The sequence below is a fragment of the Semicossyphus pulcher genome, unplaced genomic scaffold, assembly GCF_022749685.1.
Source record: "Semicossyphus pulcher isolate SPU_LCO1_2020_fin unplaced genomic scaffold, fSemPul1.0.p SCAF_12, whole genome shotgun sequence".
NCBI lineage: Eukaryota > Metazoa > Chordata > Actinopteri > Labriformes > Labridae > Semicossyphus > Semicossyphus pulcher.
The window spans coordinates 24,664,432-24,681,193 of NW_027211626.1; the positions used below are offsets into that span (position 1 = coordinate 24,664,432).

General features: G+C 40.6%; 1 protein-coding gene across 2 annotated transcripts in view; it reads left to right on the plus strand.

Moving 5' to 3' along the window:
• piezo1 (piezo type mechanosensitive ion channel component 1 (Er blood group)) overlaps nucleotides 1–16,762 on the plus strand; it is an 86,660-nt gene that overhangs the window by 24,506 nt on the left and 45,392 nt on the right. For both annotated transcript variants that reach the window (XM_069658255.1, XM_069658256.1), the window contains exons 2-6: nucleotides 4,204–4,299; nucleotides 6,679–6,844; nucleotides 8,383–8,524; nucleotides 14,113–14,353; nucleotides 15,424–15,637. In XM_069658255.1, coding sequence (XP_069514356.1) covers nucleotides 4,204–4,299; nucleotides 6,679–6,844; nucleotides 8,383–8,524; nucleotides 14,113–14,353; nucleotides 15,424–15,637 — 859 coding nt within the window. The remainder of the gene's footprint in view (nucleotides 1–4,203; nucleotides 4,300–6,678; nucleotides 6,845–8,382; nucleotides 8,525–14,112; nucleotides 14,354–15,423; nucleotides 15,638–16,762) is intronic.

Consider the following 16,762-nt stretch of genomic DNA (forward strand, 5'->3'; position numbering starts at 1 on the left):
TGTTGTCCGACAGATTTCAGCCTTTGACCTTAGTGAATGACTTCATCAAAAGATTACAGTTATGTCCACTCTTCTAACCCTTTTGTGTTTATTGTGTTTCTATTCGAGAGTGCTGCTTACTCATACAAACTTTTATAGCATTGCAGGAAATGGAAGTTAGATTTATCAAGGGACTCAGATAATTGTTTTATTAGTCCTGACTACTAAACAACACAAACTTCTTCATGACTGTTTTGCTGTTAAAATAAAGAGACAAATAGCAAAAGAGATAAAGGAATCAAAACCAAAGCAAATTAAATAAATCTATGATCTAAGAATGCAGAATGGTAGGTGGCCTGATGTTCACAGCCTTCCTCAGGCGTGGTCTATTGCCATATTTATGCTTCAGTGGGCAATAAAAGAGGGTAATTAAAAGATGAGAGGAGAATGTTACTGATATAGACTTCCTTTAAAATCTGAGTTTAGAGATTCAATAGAATAAGTGAAACGAACGTAGAAGTCCGCAGCCCTGCCACGTCCTCTAGAGGCTGCTATGTTCATTACAGCCCACAGAACTAAGCTGTTGGTGTGGGCAAATGCTATTGTACGACGCTTTATGAAGTATACAACATAGAAACGGTTCAATGTCTGCAGAGCATAAATGAGAGAGAGAATACATCAGCCTATTGGTGGCCAAAAGTCAGGAGGGCACTTTTACATCAAATTACATCCTCTAAGAATCTTGAACAAAATTCTAAAATCTCCGTAGTTAGAGAGGTTGAACTTGAAGCTGTGACTTACGGGCTAGTTGAAAAACTGTCTGGTAAACCTCTCACCTCAGTGCACAGCTGTGATCTCAACAGGCTTCAATTAGTCCTGTGTTTAACTCCATGGTGAGCTGATCATTATCACTCCATGTGTTTAACAAGAGGGCATAAAACTGCACATTGTGTTTATTTCAAGATCTTAATGTTTGCAGATTTTCTTAATTCCCTCAAGCCAGTAACACCTCGTAACCCCCCCCCCCCCCCCCCGCAAATTGTACCATACGTGGAGTTAAAGAAAGCTGCAGAGATTTTTCGTCTTTGAGGAGAAATCTGTGTACGTAACACACCTTTAAGGCTGCTCTCAGAGGACATGATGATAGTGCACCGAAAATGGCTTTTCATAAAACCATAAACCGCACCTCTTAGCCCATTACAATAGTTCTAACTGATGATGGCTGCTTTCCCCATTTCACAGTTTTTAAATTCAATCCTTTTTGGTGTAAGAATGTTAAAAACACTTTGAAAACTTTATTTTACACTTAAGGAAATTGTGAAATGCACCACTACTTTTTATTGGCACTTTAAAGACTAAATAAGCAATCCAAAAGGCCTTTGCTTTTATTAGATAGGACAGTGGATAGAGTCAGAAATGTGGGAAGAGAGAGAGGGGATGACATGCAGCAAGGGGCAGAGAGTTGGAGTCGAACCCGAGGCTGCTGCGTTGAGGACTGAGCCTCTTTTCATGAGGCACGCGCCTTGACCGCTGAGCCAAACCAGTGCCCCAACAGGGTCTTTCTTGCATACCATGTACAAAAAAAGCAGAAGAAAACAGTTTTACTGTCATTCTGGACATTAAATGATTTTGACCAAAGGCTGCATGGTGGTGCAGTGGTTAGCGCTGTCGCTGTCCAGTTTGCATGTTCTCCTTGTGCATGCGTTGGTTCCCTCCGGGCACTTTGGCTTCCTCTCACAGTCCAAAGACAAGCTCGCTAGGTTAAATGGTGACTCTAAATTACCTGTAGGTGTGAATGTGAGCGTGCATGGTTGTCTGTCACTGTGTGGCAGCCCTATGATTGATTGGCGACAAGTCCAGGGTGCACCCCGCCTCTCACCCCATGACAGCTGGGATAGAATCCAGCCCCCCGTAAGTTGTAACTTATGTTTTGAACTTAAGCACAGCTGGTGACACAGGCAGTAAATCCTAACTGTGTTTTTCCAGACATAAGCTTGCAGGCTTATTATCCTTGTGTGTAATGATGCTGGCATATCTGTTTTGAACGTGTGTTCTAATGTTTGTGTGTTAGTCCGTGAGTATAGTGCTGTCGTACAAAAGGAACGGGGCGATGCATAACAGCCAGTTCAGGTAGGGGCTGAAAGGTTTTCCACTGGTTGGAATGATTCCAGATTTCCACTAGAGCCCATATTGTTTTGGAGCATGACTCAAATTGGGCAGCTCACAGACCTCAAAGAAGGAGCATGCCCATCTGGGTCTGAGCCTTTTCCCTTCTCTTTAATTTGACCCCCATGGTTGAGCACACAGTGTAATGCTGGACAGCCAAGACTTTCCAGGAGCCAGAGAGAGAGGGAGCCACGAGGAGGGTGAGGGGGTAAATGGGCCTGACTGAGAGGTGTGAGCATGTTTGATGATAAGTGTGTATCTGGGTACTTCTTGGTGTTTGGGCATTAAAAGATGTAAAGATTCTCATGTTTGACCTTTAAACCTGTGTCAGCTATTAAATTATTGACTGATCAAAAGTAGAGATAAGCTTGTTCGCTTAATTCTTACTCCAAAAAAGCTTCCTATTTTTAGGAAAAGAAAAGGGAAAATGATATGACGATTGGTTTAAGTGGCTTCTTTACCAAATTCCAAGGGCTTGCACCCAGCAGGGGGAAAAAAACCTTTCCTACCTCGTTCTTTGGACGTATCTCTTTGGAATAATCTGCAGACCATTCTAATTTTAATGATCAATTATAAAAACGTATGGCCCTGTTAAAAGCCCATGTAACTGAGAAATGCAATGGCCTTATCTGAGCATGACCTAGTCTCAGGGCCTGTTCACACCTAGTATATCTGGTACAGACGAAACGCACCCGTGAGTGAGGCAGGCAAGGCGGCACCTGGATGCAGGCGAGAGATGTGATTTACTAACAACTTATTGTAGTTTAAAATAATTCAGCACAGTGAGGATACAGGCAGGGGTGTTCTGATGGGGGCACAGTTTGAGCTGGGGCATGGGGGAAACAATGCAATGCATTTTAAAGCATATACTGTATATTCAAAGATATTAGGGGTAAAATTAAACAGGCTTACTGACTTAGGCCATGTCTACACGTGCACTGGTATTTTTCACTTAGTCTTTTCCTCCTCCTTTTCCAAAAAAAACCCTTTGGTTATATAATTTATGGAATAGGTAAAAAATACCTTTGACTTATAATATAATATTATCAATCATTACTACATATTAAGCAAAAGGATAATAAGAGAATAAAAATTAAGACAATGAAATAATCCTGTTTCTGGATACAGGAGACAACGGTATATAACACAGATAGTTTTCTGTTTGTCACTGTTAACAGAGACTCCAGTTTGCAGTGGAGTTCATACACATCACTGATAAACAACACAACCGTAGAGGAACACTCACCCACATGATCGCTCTCATACTCCGTCTTTGCTGTTTCTGCACTACGGCCGTTATCAGAGGGGTTTTTTTTACAATGAAATTGATGTAAGTGTGTTACAAGTGACACATCTGGAGACGCATCAGAGGGCCAGGTGTGAAGAGACGTACTTACAGCTGTCCACTTGTGATTGGATCATCCAGCACCCGTTAACACCAGGTGTTAACAGGCTCTTATTCTTTTCCTTGCGTGCTTGATGTCGGTTGTGTTTTATTTTTATTTAAACTGTAACTGGCGTGCTGTCTTGGCCAGGTCTTCATCAGGGAAATGTTTTCAATCTCAAGGGACTTTTTGGTTCAATAAAGGTTAAATTAAAAAAAATTTTTTTCAACTATCAGTGCTGTTGGCAGACTCAGTCTCAGTACAACTCAGGTAGAACACTACCTGGTAGGCAGTTGACTCCATATCTATGTAAGTGCAGGTCTTTCTATAATCCCGGTGACAGTGGCAGCCAATAAATACAGGGTGAGCACTCATAAGTGAGAACAATGTTCAGGAGAGATGCTGATGCTGACAAATGATTTCCATATTTTGACATAGCCTGTTTGCTGATAGTTGACGTTTATGTTTTGATATGCATTAGCAATGATTGTGTAGCATCCTCTGTGTTTGCATACACAAAACATCTCAGTTGTGGGACCTCATAGAGGTGATGCTGTTACATTTTTTACAGACATTGAACATTTGTTTTCAGACTTTAGTCATGTTGTATGGTATTATCATGACTGTTTTACTTTAAACATGCCTCTTGACTGTAATGTTTCTGTCTTTGCAGCTTGTCTTTTTCGCTACAACGTCTTGTCGCTGGTTTACTTCCTCTACCTGCTGCTGCTCCCATGGTTCCTGTGTCCCAACAAGCACACCATCAGAGGTAGGATCGTTTGTGTTTGCACACACCTCTCATGGCATTTTACACATTTTTTTGTCATACCCAGAGTTTGCCAAATTAAACATTATCCAATCACTTTAACTTCAGGAGCTAGTTTTTCTGTGTTCTGTCCTGTAATAACCCTTTACAGTTTTCATTCTGGCTATTCACTTTCTTGTGTTAGGGTGAAAATGATCTTACACAATGCATAGACTATCACCACTTATGATTCAGCTGAAATGTGTGGCAGTCTGTATATGACCCTCTGGTGTAGCTGTTGTTTCTGATTGTCATACTATGTTTGTGTGTCTGGGATATTCCAGGGGTTAACCTTTTGGTAGTAATGTCTAGCCCCCCTCCAACATTGGGCCAGTCTGTGTGTTGGTTACATAAAGGGCAGGGCTGAGCTACACACACACACACACACACACACACACACACACACACACTTTGGCCCTGTTCACATTTTGTATGACACATCTGTCCTGGGTGATTGGATCAGAAGTGGTCAGCTCCAGGCTCAGCAGTTCACAACATAGTATTAACAAACTCCTCAAATGCGTCTTCAGTGACCACTTGTGATCTCACTTTCCTGCTCTGTATGCAAATAAACCCAGAGGCTAAGCCCCTTCATTAGACTTACAGTATCATATAATAATAGAAAACATCATATAATGATACAGTGTGATGCAGACTCGCAGCACAGAGAGGGGGAGAGCTGCTGCGCACGAGCTTAGAGGGAGGGAGCGGTTTAATACCTGGTCTGAACCAAGGTTATAATAGTTTTGAATTTTTCTTCAGTTTTTATTTTTGTTTTATTTTGACTTTTTTTTTTTTTCAATTTCAGTTTAGTTTGAATTAGTTTTCAATGCTAGTTTATTAGTTTAGTTTAGATTTTTTGAAAATGCTTAGTTTTAGTTTAGTTTTTATTAGTTTAAAAAAATGTTTTAATATGGATTAGGGTCAGGGGTGTGACCCACAAGGGCCAGGAAAAGGCATTGTGAAATAAGAACTCAAAACATCATAAATCATTGTTAATATTTACACACACACATACACACATACACACATACACACACACACAGCAGAGAGGCCACAGCAAGGCTGGGACATCCTCCCATACAGCTGTGCAGTAGTGTAGGCATGTTTAACTGCTTGGACAAAGTCACAAAAGCACATTTTGTGTCTCAGATTCACTGAGTTACTGACAGATAGATTTTACCAACTGAGTGCTCTCCCATACAGTTCTGCCACCAACAAATGGGTACTTATTAAAAAAAAAATTACACTGAACTCAAAATCACAGGAGCTTCTTACAAGGAACAAAAAGGTTCCCCCAGCCCGATGTTTTCTTCAAATAGATCTACTCTCCTCGGAAAAAAACACAACAGCAGGATGTATCTATGCCATTTTTCTATATCCATTAAAATGGTCATGGCTGTATAACTTCAATTTTTCTCATTTGAAACTATAGAACTGGAAGAGCTTCAACACATTGACTGAAATATTTATTAACGCAACTTTTCTGTTACATTTAATAACAAAATAATTTGGTATGTAGTAATGATGGAGAAGCTGAGGAACAATTACAAATGTCATCAAATCCAAATCTTAAAAACTAATGCCTATGAACCTCTTTTCAAATAGTGAGGATTTGCCATTATATTGAAAATGTTTGGATTTTTAATGTTTGGGACACAAAACAAGATATTTTAAGACATCTGTGTACATGTCCTCAGTCCTCACTATGTTACATACATGTGTTTTAACTGAGAGGTTTACGCAGATTAATTTAACTGTGTTTTAATTGTTAGGTCCGCTGAGTTTGCACCAACACCACAACCACTGCAATAAAGCCAGCCTCCAACAACATTACATTGATGCAACCTCATTTACTTATAAGGCTGCTTGAAATGCTCCTCTCTGCAGATGTGCTAAGACCTTGTCAATGGTTTTATCAAAACTTTACAATGTAAGACACTATTCATACACACGTTGGAACTGAAACCTACTGGGAAAGAAAAATAAAGTAAAGTAAAACTTTTGCATCATTTCATCAGCCTCATTTAGATGGCAGAGTTTGGTCGTCTGTTCAGCCTATAATCATAACTACTGGCCTGACTGCTAAGAAGTAGCCTACAGATTGGTATTACCATCATAGGCCAAAGTTTCTCTTTGACCAACACCTAAGTTTATAATAACGAAACCTCAAAACGTAATGTTTCACCAAATATGCTGTGGAGCCACATTCCAAGGTGATTTAGTTTTGGTTATTTCTTGGTTTGTTTGTTTTTTGGCTAGTTATTATGTTGTATGAAACTATACATTGACCTCTGTTTCCTCTGTTCTGTTATACATCTTCTGTGTCTCTTTGTCTTCCAGGTCACACAGGCAGGTTTATCAAAGTGGTATTCAGTACCAGTCTGCTATTTGTACTGGCTCATGTCTGCTTCCAGACAGTACTATACACGTATCCTCCTCTCAACATCGCCATAGGTGATAACTGTTCACAATGGGACACCATATCCAGACATATAGGACTGTCCAGGTAGGTAACTACTGTTTGATTAAATATTGCACCAGTTATTGCTGCCAATGTCATTGATGATTGATGACTAACTGCTGGAGAGGGTGTTAATAAAAATATAAGACGATAGTCATCTATGGTGCAAAGCTGATGCCAATATATCTGACAAAAGACCAATCTCTTTCCCCCCTTGTGTAGAGGAACATACATTTCTATTAAGTAGAGGAATATTTGGCAAATAGTCAGTGAGCCAGTAGAGTTGGTCGGTACTATCTGGGGAATATTGCTCATAGGGATTTTTGGCAACATCTCTGGAGTTAGAAAATATGTGATCGCATTGTACCAGTGGTAGCTTCCTGTGTGCTGTCATGCAATTTATAACTCTAAAATAAACATTACTGTAAAGCAGTCAATAAACATGTACGTATATTCAGCCTAGTGGTACTTTGTCACCAGTGATCCCTCAACATTGAAATTTGTCAAAATGAAAGCTGAGTTCAAGCACTTTTTATCAAACCTTATAAAATTCAACATTGAAAACTGTCATTGGTGCCACTCGCAGTACAGGGCCACATTTCAGTAAAGTGACTCATTTTTAGAAAAATATTTGTTTATTTTGGAAAAGTTAGGACAGATATAACCACATGTATTTGTTGATAATTTATTCAGGAATTCGAATAACATTTTTTTGTTGTTGTATATATTCCATATTAAAATCAATATGGTGTTGAATGATAGAAAACACCTGTGAAATATAAATAAAAGTATGCCTTTGGGGTCTGCGGTACTCCAGTCGGGAGGATTAAGGTTACTTACAAAATAAATTCAAAATTGGATTTCTCATTCCCACATACGACTGAAATGTGGTGTTATATATGATTGCAGAAGGGTTTGATGTATATATAATATGCGTTGTGTGAAGTGTCCTAGTTTGAAATGCCAGAATTTAGTCAAAAGTACAGCCTGTACAGTCTAGGATCCCATTATGAAGGTTGAAAAAACTATAAAACAAAAGGTATTAAAAAGTTGAATTAGAGTAATAAAGTACTAAAAGTGTTGACCCATTTAAAGTTTGAATTGAGTTTCTAGCTTAAAGTATGAAAGAGAAGTTAAAGTTCAAAGTGGGCGTGGTTTGAACAGTGTTGAACAGGACTTTTTTTTTCTCTCATTCAGATCTGAACGCTCATTCAAAGAGAAAGGGTCGATAATAAGAGAGCACCATGAGTTTGAAGTAAAATGTTTTATTCTGTTTTTGAAAAGTTTGAAAAGTGTGTTTTGGCATGGGGTTATAAATCAAGTAATAACACCCAGAAAGCTACCACCACCACTGCAATGCTATCACATATTTTTCGAGCACTAGGGGTGTGTACCTTGCCAAAAATCACTATGAGAATTATTCCCCCCAGATGGTACCAGCGGCCCAAATTTGGGGTCCTGGCTCACGGACTTAAAATATTTGAACAATCTTATATGAAAATGAGAATGTAAATGTTTATCTTGCATCGATATGCAGGTGTTGTCTACCATTTTCTCACATGCATGTGTGTTGTCCCTTGTAGGCTTCCCTTGGAAGATCCTTGGAGTGTTTTACGTCTTCTGTGTCCTGACCTGGGTGTGTTTGTGGTTACCTTGGTAACAACAATCCTCTGCAGCAGATTGGTCAGGAACAGAGAAATGGTGGCTGCTGCCAACATTACATCGGTGAGTCATTGTGTTTGTGTGTGTATGTAGGTGTGTTTGCAAGTGTTACTTTTGTGGAGGTACAGTTTTATTTAGTAAGTTAACTTGATAACATGTTTTATTATGAGGAGTTAGTCTCATAAACTGAATGGCAATGGTTTATGGGTGTTCAGGAGCCTCGCAGCATGGGGGTAGAAGCTGTTGTTCAGTCTTGAGGTCCTGCATTTCACACTTCTGTAACATCTGCCTGATGGCAGGAGTGTGAAGAGGTGGTATTGGGCGTGGGTGGGGTCTTTAATGATTTTGTGGGCCCTTCTGATGACGCTCTGCTGGTGGATGTCCATCAAAGAGGGGAGGGCTGCTCCTGTGATTTGTTGGGCTACTTTGATCACTCTTTGCAGGCGTTCACGGTCCGTCTGTGTACTGTTGCCGCACCACACCGTGATGCTGCTGGTGATGATGGTCCTGGATGGGATATTCCCAATCCTGACAGTCAATCCAGTCTCAGAGTGTAAGGTGTATTCCGAGGTTGGAGAGTTTGTGGGTGAGCTTGGTGGGGATGACCGTATTGAATGCTGGAAGGCCCACATATTAAAAGGGCCTTACCTGCTTCGTTCGTTCGTTAAGTCAACTAGCATCTGTGTAGACTTACTGATGTTCAAGAGTAGGATGTCCTGACACCCTGTGAACTCTGCCAGGTCTGCAGTTGTTCAGTTGGGAACACAGTGGTGGAGACCTGGTTTGTCATTGTCTGGCAACAGGAAAAGAGACCCAAGTTTCCTTGGGTCACTTTTCCCTCAGGCACAGCTTGTCTTGAAAAGCTCTCACTGCATCATACATGTCTGATCACACGGTCCCTACCCTGAAGCTCGAGGTTCACACAGCTGGTGCTCTCAAGTCTTGATTGGCGTGCCCGTTGTTGCAGTGCATTCTGGGATTTGTAGTATCAGTGATGTGCGTGCTGTATATCGGCGGGCCAGTTATGATACACATATGATATTATCTCCCGGGCCAGATGAGGACCCTTCCACTGATACAGTCTGTCCTAATGCTTTCTCTATCTTTATACACTGCAAAGCCATCCTGACATCATGCGTGTGTGCACCTATCCAATTGATTGATTTATCCTTTGTATCCTATCAGAGTAGTTGTACTTAATTTACTTAATAATTGTCGACTATATAACTAATAAATAATCTACATATGTACTATAACATTTCTTTTGATAGAAACCACACACTACTTTAAACATACCCTGTTGATCCTGTGGTGCATCAACCATCGATTCATCGTCCTTTATCAGCACACATTTGTTTGCAGGTGTTTAACATTAGCCGGCTGCTTCTTGTTACACGTCACAACTCTACATTTTCGCATTAGGCCTGAATGGTTCATTAGTAAACTACAAGATTGAATGAAGTTGTTTGGTTTTTAAGATCTCTGTCAAGCTAATTTTTACAGTGTAATTGTTTCATTGGACATAGGAAAGTAGAGATAAGGAACAAGCTAATGTAAAATAACATTATTCTGTGTGTCAGTTGTTCTCCTGTATCCTTCCAGTGTTTTGAGTCAAAAGCCCCCAGGGGTCGACATTCTCTCTGCTCCCCTATAGGAAAGAGTTTTCCAGCTTTACAGCCCTAATTGTTACCAGTCCTCCTACCTGTTATTTAACAGACTATAGTTCTAGTATAGTTTTTCATTCTCTCCCACTTTTCTGTGATCTCTGTGTGTGTGTGTGTGTTTCCACCTAACTCCCTCTTTTTATCCTCTCACTTTCATTATTTTCTGTCTCCAGGGCAACTGCACAAACAAACACTACAGAGATTCAGGTCAGAAAAATGGGTTCCTCATATTGCTATAATAAATAATGATTATCGTCAGTCAGTTGATAAACTTTCCTTCATACCTACCTGAGTGTTCACGAAATGTGTTTGATCTTTAATTGAGGAAAACCCATCGAAGGGCAGTGCCGTGTGAAAACAAATAAACAAAAACATAATGACAGATAAGTGTAAACTTAGAGACTCTCAGGGCCCTATTGAACACCCGGCGCAAAGCACCGCAGTGCGATCTTGCACCCATGTTGGTTCCCATGGGCGTGTTGGTCTTAAAATGAGGATTACATCCTTCTCTCTTGGCACTAGCTTTAGCATCTCTGGCTAACTGTATGAGAGTGAAGCCAGGTAGATCCATGCTGGAGTCAAAAGCTAGAAATGTTGAAGGCTAGAAATGTTGCGGCGGTTAAAATCTAAATGCTCAGTCAATACTCTACTAATAATGTCTTGGTTATAGTTCCAAGCCGGGATTTGACGGCCTATTAGGGACTTGGGGGGGATTGGCCCCATATGGCAGGTTAACAATGGGGATGCTTTTTGGTCATTTTGCAGTGGGATGGTATCCCCCCTCATCCCACTACAAATTGCCCACTGAGTGTGTCACATATTGTTTGGATGTTGAATGGTTTACTCCAACAGTAATAGGTTGTCCAGCCCTTCAAAATCCATTTTTACCTGGGTCTCCTACCGCAGTAGATACTGTGGTGTTAACTGGATGTTACCCTGGAGAACTATGGGGAGCACACGTCTATGAGTGGACTGTGATATGTCAGACAAATCACTATCTCTCTCTGGAGAGTAGCCAGGAAGCGCCCCATGTTCACCACCTAGTTTCTGACTGTATGTCTGCTCTCTTGTGATGGGCAGGTAGTGTATAATGGGTTTATCATTGCTTTTATACTGAAAACCGCTACTTGTGAACTTCTTGTATAGTATTTCTCAAAACCATTACGTGTAACAGTCAAAGTCAAATTTTATTGCATTCAAGTTTTTGATTATATTTCATCATTCAGAGGGTTCCCCAAGCTAACTACTCACCTGTCTGACTGAATACCTATACAATTCTTTTACGTCACATGTTTTAAAAGGTGGCAGAGCTGTGTGATGTTCCTGGCACAGTAATAAGAAACTTTAGATCTTTGCCACCTGTTACTGCATATCATCACTGAGTGTTTTGCTGGAACTTCTAGGCCTCACCGTGCTCACAGGGATATTAATTACTGTGTGTGTATGTGTGTGCATGTGCATCTACAGTTGTTGGCAATGGCACAGTTAGAGGTTTCTATTTTTATTCTTAGTCTGACTGTCAGATGCCAAATTAAATGATGGAACATGAGAGCCGAGTATTGCCTCTTTAATCTTTTACAATGAAGAGTGACAACATGTCAAATTTAAAGTGGTAGAATCTGTGTCTGTGTTAAGTGTGCCGTTAAACCCATGGACTTCTGCCCTCTCCCATAAACTACACATATACAGTACAGCAGTATAATCAGTGTGTACAGGAGCCAGGGCTCTTCAAATCTTTCCAGACCCTTCAAAGACTCAGTGCAGCTGTGTATGTGTTATTGCTCAGCAGAGGGAAGCAGATACACACAGCTGCTAATGCAAAACAAAATATGGCTTGTTTCACACTATTACTGAACATCAAACAACGTTGCACACCATTTTACACTTGGTGTCCAACTGAATCCGATAAATATACAGATGTAAACACACCACGGAGGGGCTGGGGGCTGAGAAATAAAGCCAACGCGGAAATGCCAAGAACTGTAATTCCTCAAGTGGCCACTTAAGGCTGGCTTCAAAATAGAGTCAGTCCCCATGAGAACCCATATTAACATTCTGAACTTTACAGCAGAATTAAACATGTTTACAGCCTGGTAAATAAAATTGTATCTTAAGCTCATTTCTGTAATATTGCAGCTGTAGAGTGTTATGACTTGCAGGGCTGTTTATTGTACTCAGAGATCCAAGAAGTCTATGCTCCACCTTATGCCATGAGTGAAAATCTAGTTTGTTATTTATAGGTTAGAACTAATTAGCAGGTATCCGTGTCTATGCTCACCGTACCTGACTTGATAGCTGGGTCAGTGTGTGTCAAACACTGATTTATTTGGGCGGCCACTGCATGGGTGTTAGGATGTTGTTGGCTTTTCCCTACAGAGAAGATGGTTGGGGCCGGATGGGTTATTTTCAGTTATCCGGGAGTGTCGTTCACTCGTCACTCTGTCACCAGAGATACGGTCGAGCAGGCTCTCTTTGGTTTATTAGTCTGATAAATGAACAACTCCAGTCAGCGACCACCATGAATAGAATCTAACTAGCTCATTTGCCAGCTAATTATTTAGCCACGGGCACAGACTATTTAGCTTTGATAACTTGGTGTTTGCCAACCCAACTCCTCAGCCACCCTCTTGTCCAACTTTGGTCACTTCTGGCTCCACAAGACCAAGCCGAACAAATGCTTCAAAAAGGCAGTAGACAAACCAATGGTTGACATCATGGTGGTTATTGAAATTAATTGATTGATTGAATTGATTAATGTGCAGAAAACACACTCTCACCTGAAACGTTGAGCTCCCTGGTGAGCTCCCTCCAGCCTCCTGCCAATTTATTGAGATTTTTGACTAACTCCTCATATCTCCTCAACCTGAGCGACCAGGTTAAAGCTCTGGGACGTCTGACAAAAGCTCAGCTCAGAAATGATTTTGTGGCTGACACTCACTCACATCATATCCAGTTAGGACACAGTGTTTAAGACCTACTTCCAAGTGAATTAGTAGGGACTGTGTGCATCAGCTTTTGATTTAATTATTAAATAGTATTATGAGCCAAGGCTGCACAGTGGTGTAGTGGTTAGCGCTGTTACCTCACAGCTAGAAGGTTTGGGCAAGGTGGGCCTTGCTGTGCAGAGTTTGCATGTTCTCCTCGTGCATGCGTGGGTTCCCTCCGGGGTCTCTGGCTTCCTCCCGCAGTCACAGTCTCAGTCATTGGTGACTCTAAATTGCCCATAGATGTGGGTGTGAGTGCGAAAGGTTGTCTGTCTCTATGTGTCGGCCCTGTGATTGACTGGTGACCAGTCCAGGGTGTACCCCGCCCTTCGCCCAATGACAGCTGGGATAGCCTCCACACCCCCCCGCGACCCTGAACAGGACAAGCGGTATAGATAATGGATGGATGGATTATGAGCCAGGATAAGTGTAATGTTTTGCAAAACCTACGTCCTCTTTGATCAAACATCCTTTATCCAGCTGTCCTCAAACAGTTTATAACAATGGCTGCTTTTCAGATCCTACAAATGTTTGCTGTGGGTTCCACATGGTGCTTTTGGCCTTATCTTTACTGTATGTACACTTTGACCGACCTCTTTGGTTATGTATGCTTATTTATTTATTTATATGTAAGCTATTTATTTTTCACTTAGCATTTTCATTATGTCATGAATAGAATATTAAGAAATATATTCAAGATATTTCAACGATATTGTAATTCTTGCCTGTTATATCTATCTTTGGAATTTAATTCTTTTTTTTTGTAGATGAATATGACGAAAAAATCTGTGACACACGCCTTGTCTTTTTCATTGTCATTGTCTTTTTCGGGGTGAACTTCATTGGCTTTATGACATTGGAGATTTATATAATAGTCTAAAATATTTTTATCAGCTAGGAACAACTGTTAGCTCTAATGTGTTACATGCATACCTGGTGGGTTTTTGCATGACTTAATTCTGCCCTAGTCACTGTAACTTTTTTTATCCATTTTCCACCTTAGCTAGAAGATGATGCAACAGACAAAACTACAGATGATGAGGGGGATGAAGAAAAGGAAGAGGAAGTGGAAGAGGCATCTGGAAATGAAGATGAAGAGGAGAGGTCGTTACCTGGTGACCCTGACGAGGAGGTTTCCACAGTAACAAGAGCAAAGCAACTGGCTGAGCGTCTGAAGGCTACAGCCCGGAAAGCTCTGCGGGACCTGGGGAGAATCCTGGCCATCAGCCTGCTGGCTTTGGCTGGTAGGATCTGTAGGAATAGGATACAACAATTCCTTCTCCACATAATTTCATGATACATGAAGAAGAAGCTGAAAAAGTCCAGACACTGGTCTTTGGTTCACAACAAGTTGTCAATTTAAACATTTTTTTCAGGCTGTTTATGCTCATTATGTTAAAAAGCATTCATATCCAGAGTCAGTGTTTACTGACTGCTTATCCAAAATTCAAAACTCAGGTAATCTCTCAGGTGTGGCCAGTACATAAAGGAAGCCACTAACTTTGTTGTCTCTGCTCTCATACTGCAGGAGATGAGACTTTTTTAAGTGGCAAAAAACACCAAAACCTGGCAGACGTAGTGGAGGAAAAATAAGGTCATATATAAATGGAGCCTGAATTACGATAACATGACATTGTTCTAAGAGAAAAATACATGTACTTGTGTTATTCTTGTACATGACTAGCTCTTACTAATCTCTAAACTCTTATTAACCTAAGAGCATAGATTCTGGTTTCTCCACATGCCTGGCTCCCTAAATACATATGTATGAAATCATATTTGGGACAGTCCCATGCTTTCATATAGTAATTCTCATATAGCTGTCAAGTTTAAAATAGGAATAATTTAAATTTGGTGGCAGTTGTGCCAAAATGGCCCACATATCATATTAAGTATAATGTCCTTCTTCACTGTACTTATTTCCCTTTTTAACACAGTACTTTTCACACTCACTGGTTTAATCTAAGTGAGCCCACTGTCCCTTTCCTGCTTTCTGTAGCATGTCAACAAGATAGCTTTAGAAGTGTTAGAGAAAACACACATTCCCTCTGCCTCTAGTTCTACTTCTAACCAAAGTGAAAATGGTCATACACTCAGAGTGAGGCTATGCTTGATGTGCAAAGATTAAGTTGGCATCTGTGTTTGCATACAAAATGTTGGACTGTCCAAAACATGCATACAAGTTTTAATAATACGTTGACAGCATTAAATTAACTCCAAAGACGACACTGCTGTGACAGCGAGCATTTATTGATTCTGATCCCGTCATATGAGTGCATAATGAATATTTGTCTCTGCTCTCTTTTCCTCCCAGGGATCACACTGCCCTCTGCCTTCTCAGCTATCTACTTCCTGCTTTTCGTTGGTGTGTGCACATGGTGGGCGTGCCACCTTCCCATCAGTCACCTGGGTTTTAATGCACTGTGTGTCATGGTGGGCTTCTTCACATCCGGTCACATGCTCTGTCTATACTTGTACCAGAGTCTGCTGTCCCAGGCCTTGTTCCCCCCACACACTCTTTGGGCCAGGTAAGAGTGTTGGACACTGTACATGAAACCATGACATGTTTTACTTTATTAATGTTTCAGCCCCAGGACACTTACCTTGCCAGATGAGAGCGCAGGCTGTATGTGCTACAGGGTTAACATGTTAAATAAGAGACCTCTAAAATGTATGCAGATTTGTATTTGTTTGCATAATTCATCACATATGCAAACCATTAATAAAGGCCAATTAGTATATTAAAAAGCAGTTTGATCATACTTAAAATACAATAGACAAAATTACATTTTTAATTCATGTTTGCTTAACAAACTTCAACAAAGCTTATTCTTCATCAATTATATCTCCTGGTTGCTGATCCTTGCAGCACTTATTAGCTATTAGCTAGCAGCCACATGGTCGGTTTGGGGTCAATCCTTGCTTTGTGCCTGTACCTGTAGGAATGTCCTCCATCATTCTCATGTGATGTGATTAAACCTTCAACTCACCTAGTGAATGCTGGTTTGTGCCACTAGCTCTATTGATGAATGTTTTGGTCTTTGATTGTTTTTTTTTAACAGACACAATAGCACCCTGTTCAACAAAAGGCTTGTATAAAGACAAGGCAGGTAGAGGGTTCCTCTTGAGACAGGGGTGGCTGACCTCCAGTGGAGCATTATACATGAAGCAGAAGACAGACACAGTGCTCACCTGGACAAGATCCATGGGAGAGGATGTCCTTTCTGTGAGCTGTACTTCTAGCTCTTATATATATAAAATGATGACTCTAAATGTTATCAATCTATAGTCTGGAACTTTTAATCTAAGAATCAGAGGTCAAGTGAAAAAGAATGATGTTTTGCAGTCTGAGGGGTTTGGAATAGAGCATGCTTTCCCTGTCCAGTCATTTTGACTCTTTCTGGGGTTGGTGCGGGATCAGACAGACTGAGGGAGTATGTTCCACAAAGTGTTTTATTGGAATAGAGTATTGAATAGATGTCAAGTACAAATTACAAATCTGTATTCTGTATTTTGGTGTGATGGAACAGAGAGAAAAACAAAACAAAAACACCACCTTCTTTTAACCCCTGACCCATCAGACAGAGACAGAGAGGAGAAAGCAAACTTGTAAATCCCCCACTACTGCAGTCTACATGTTGAAGTGTCCTTGG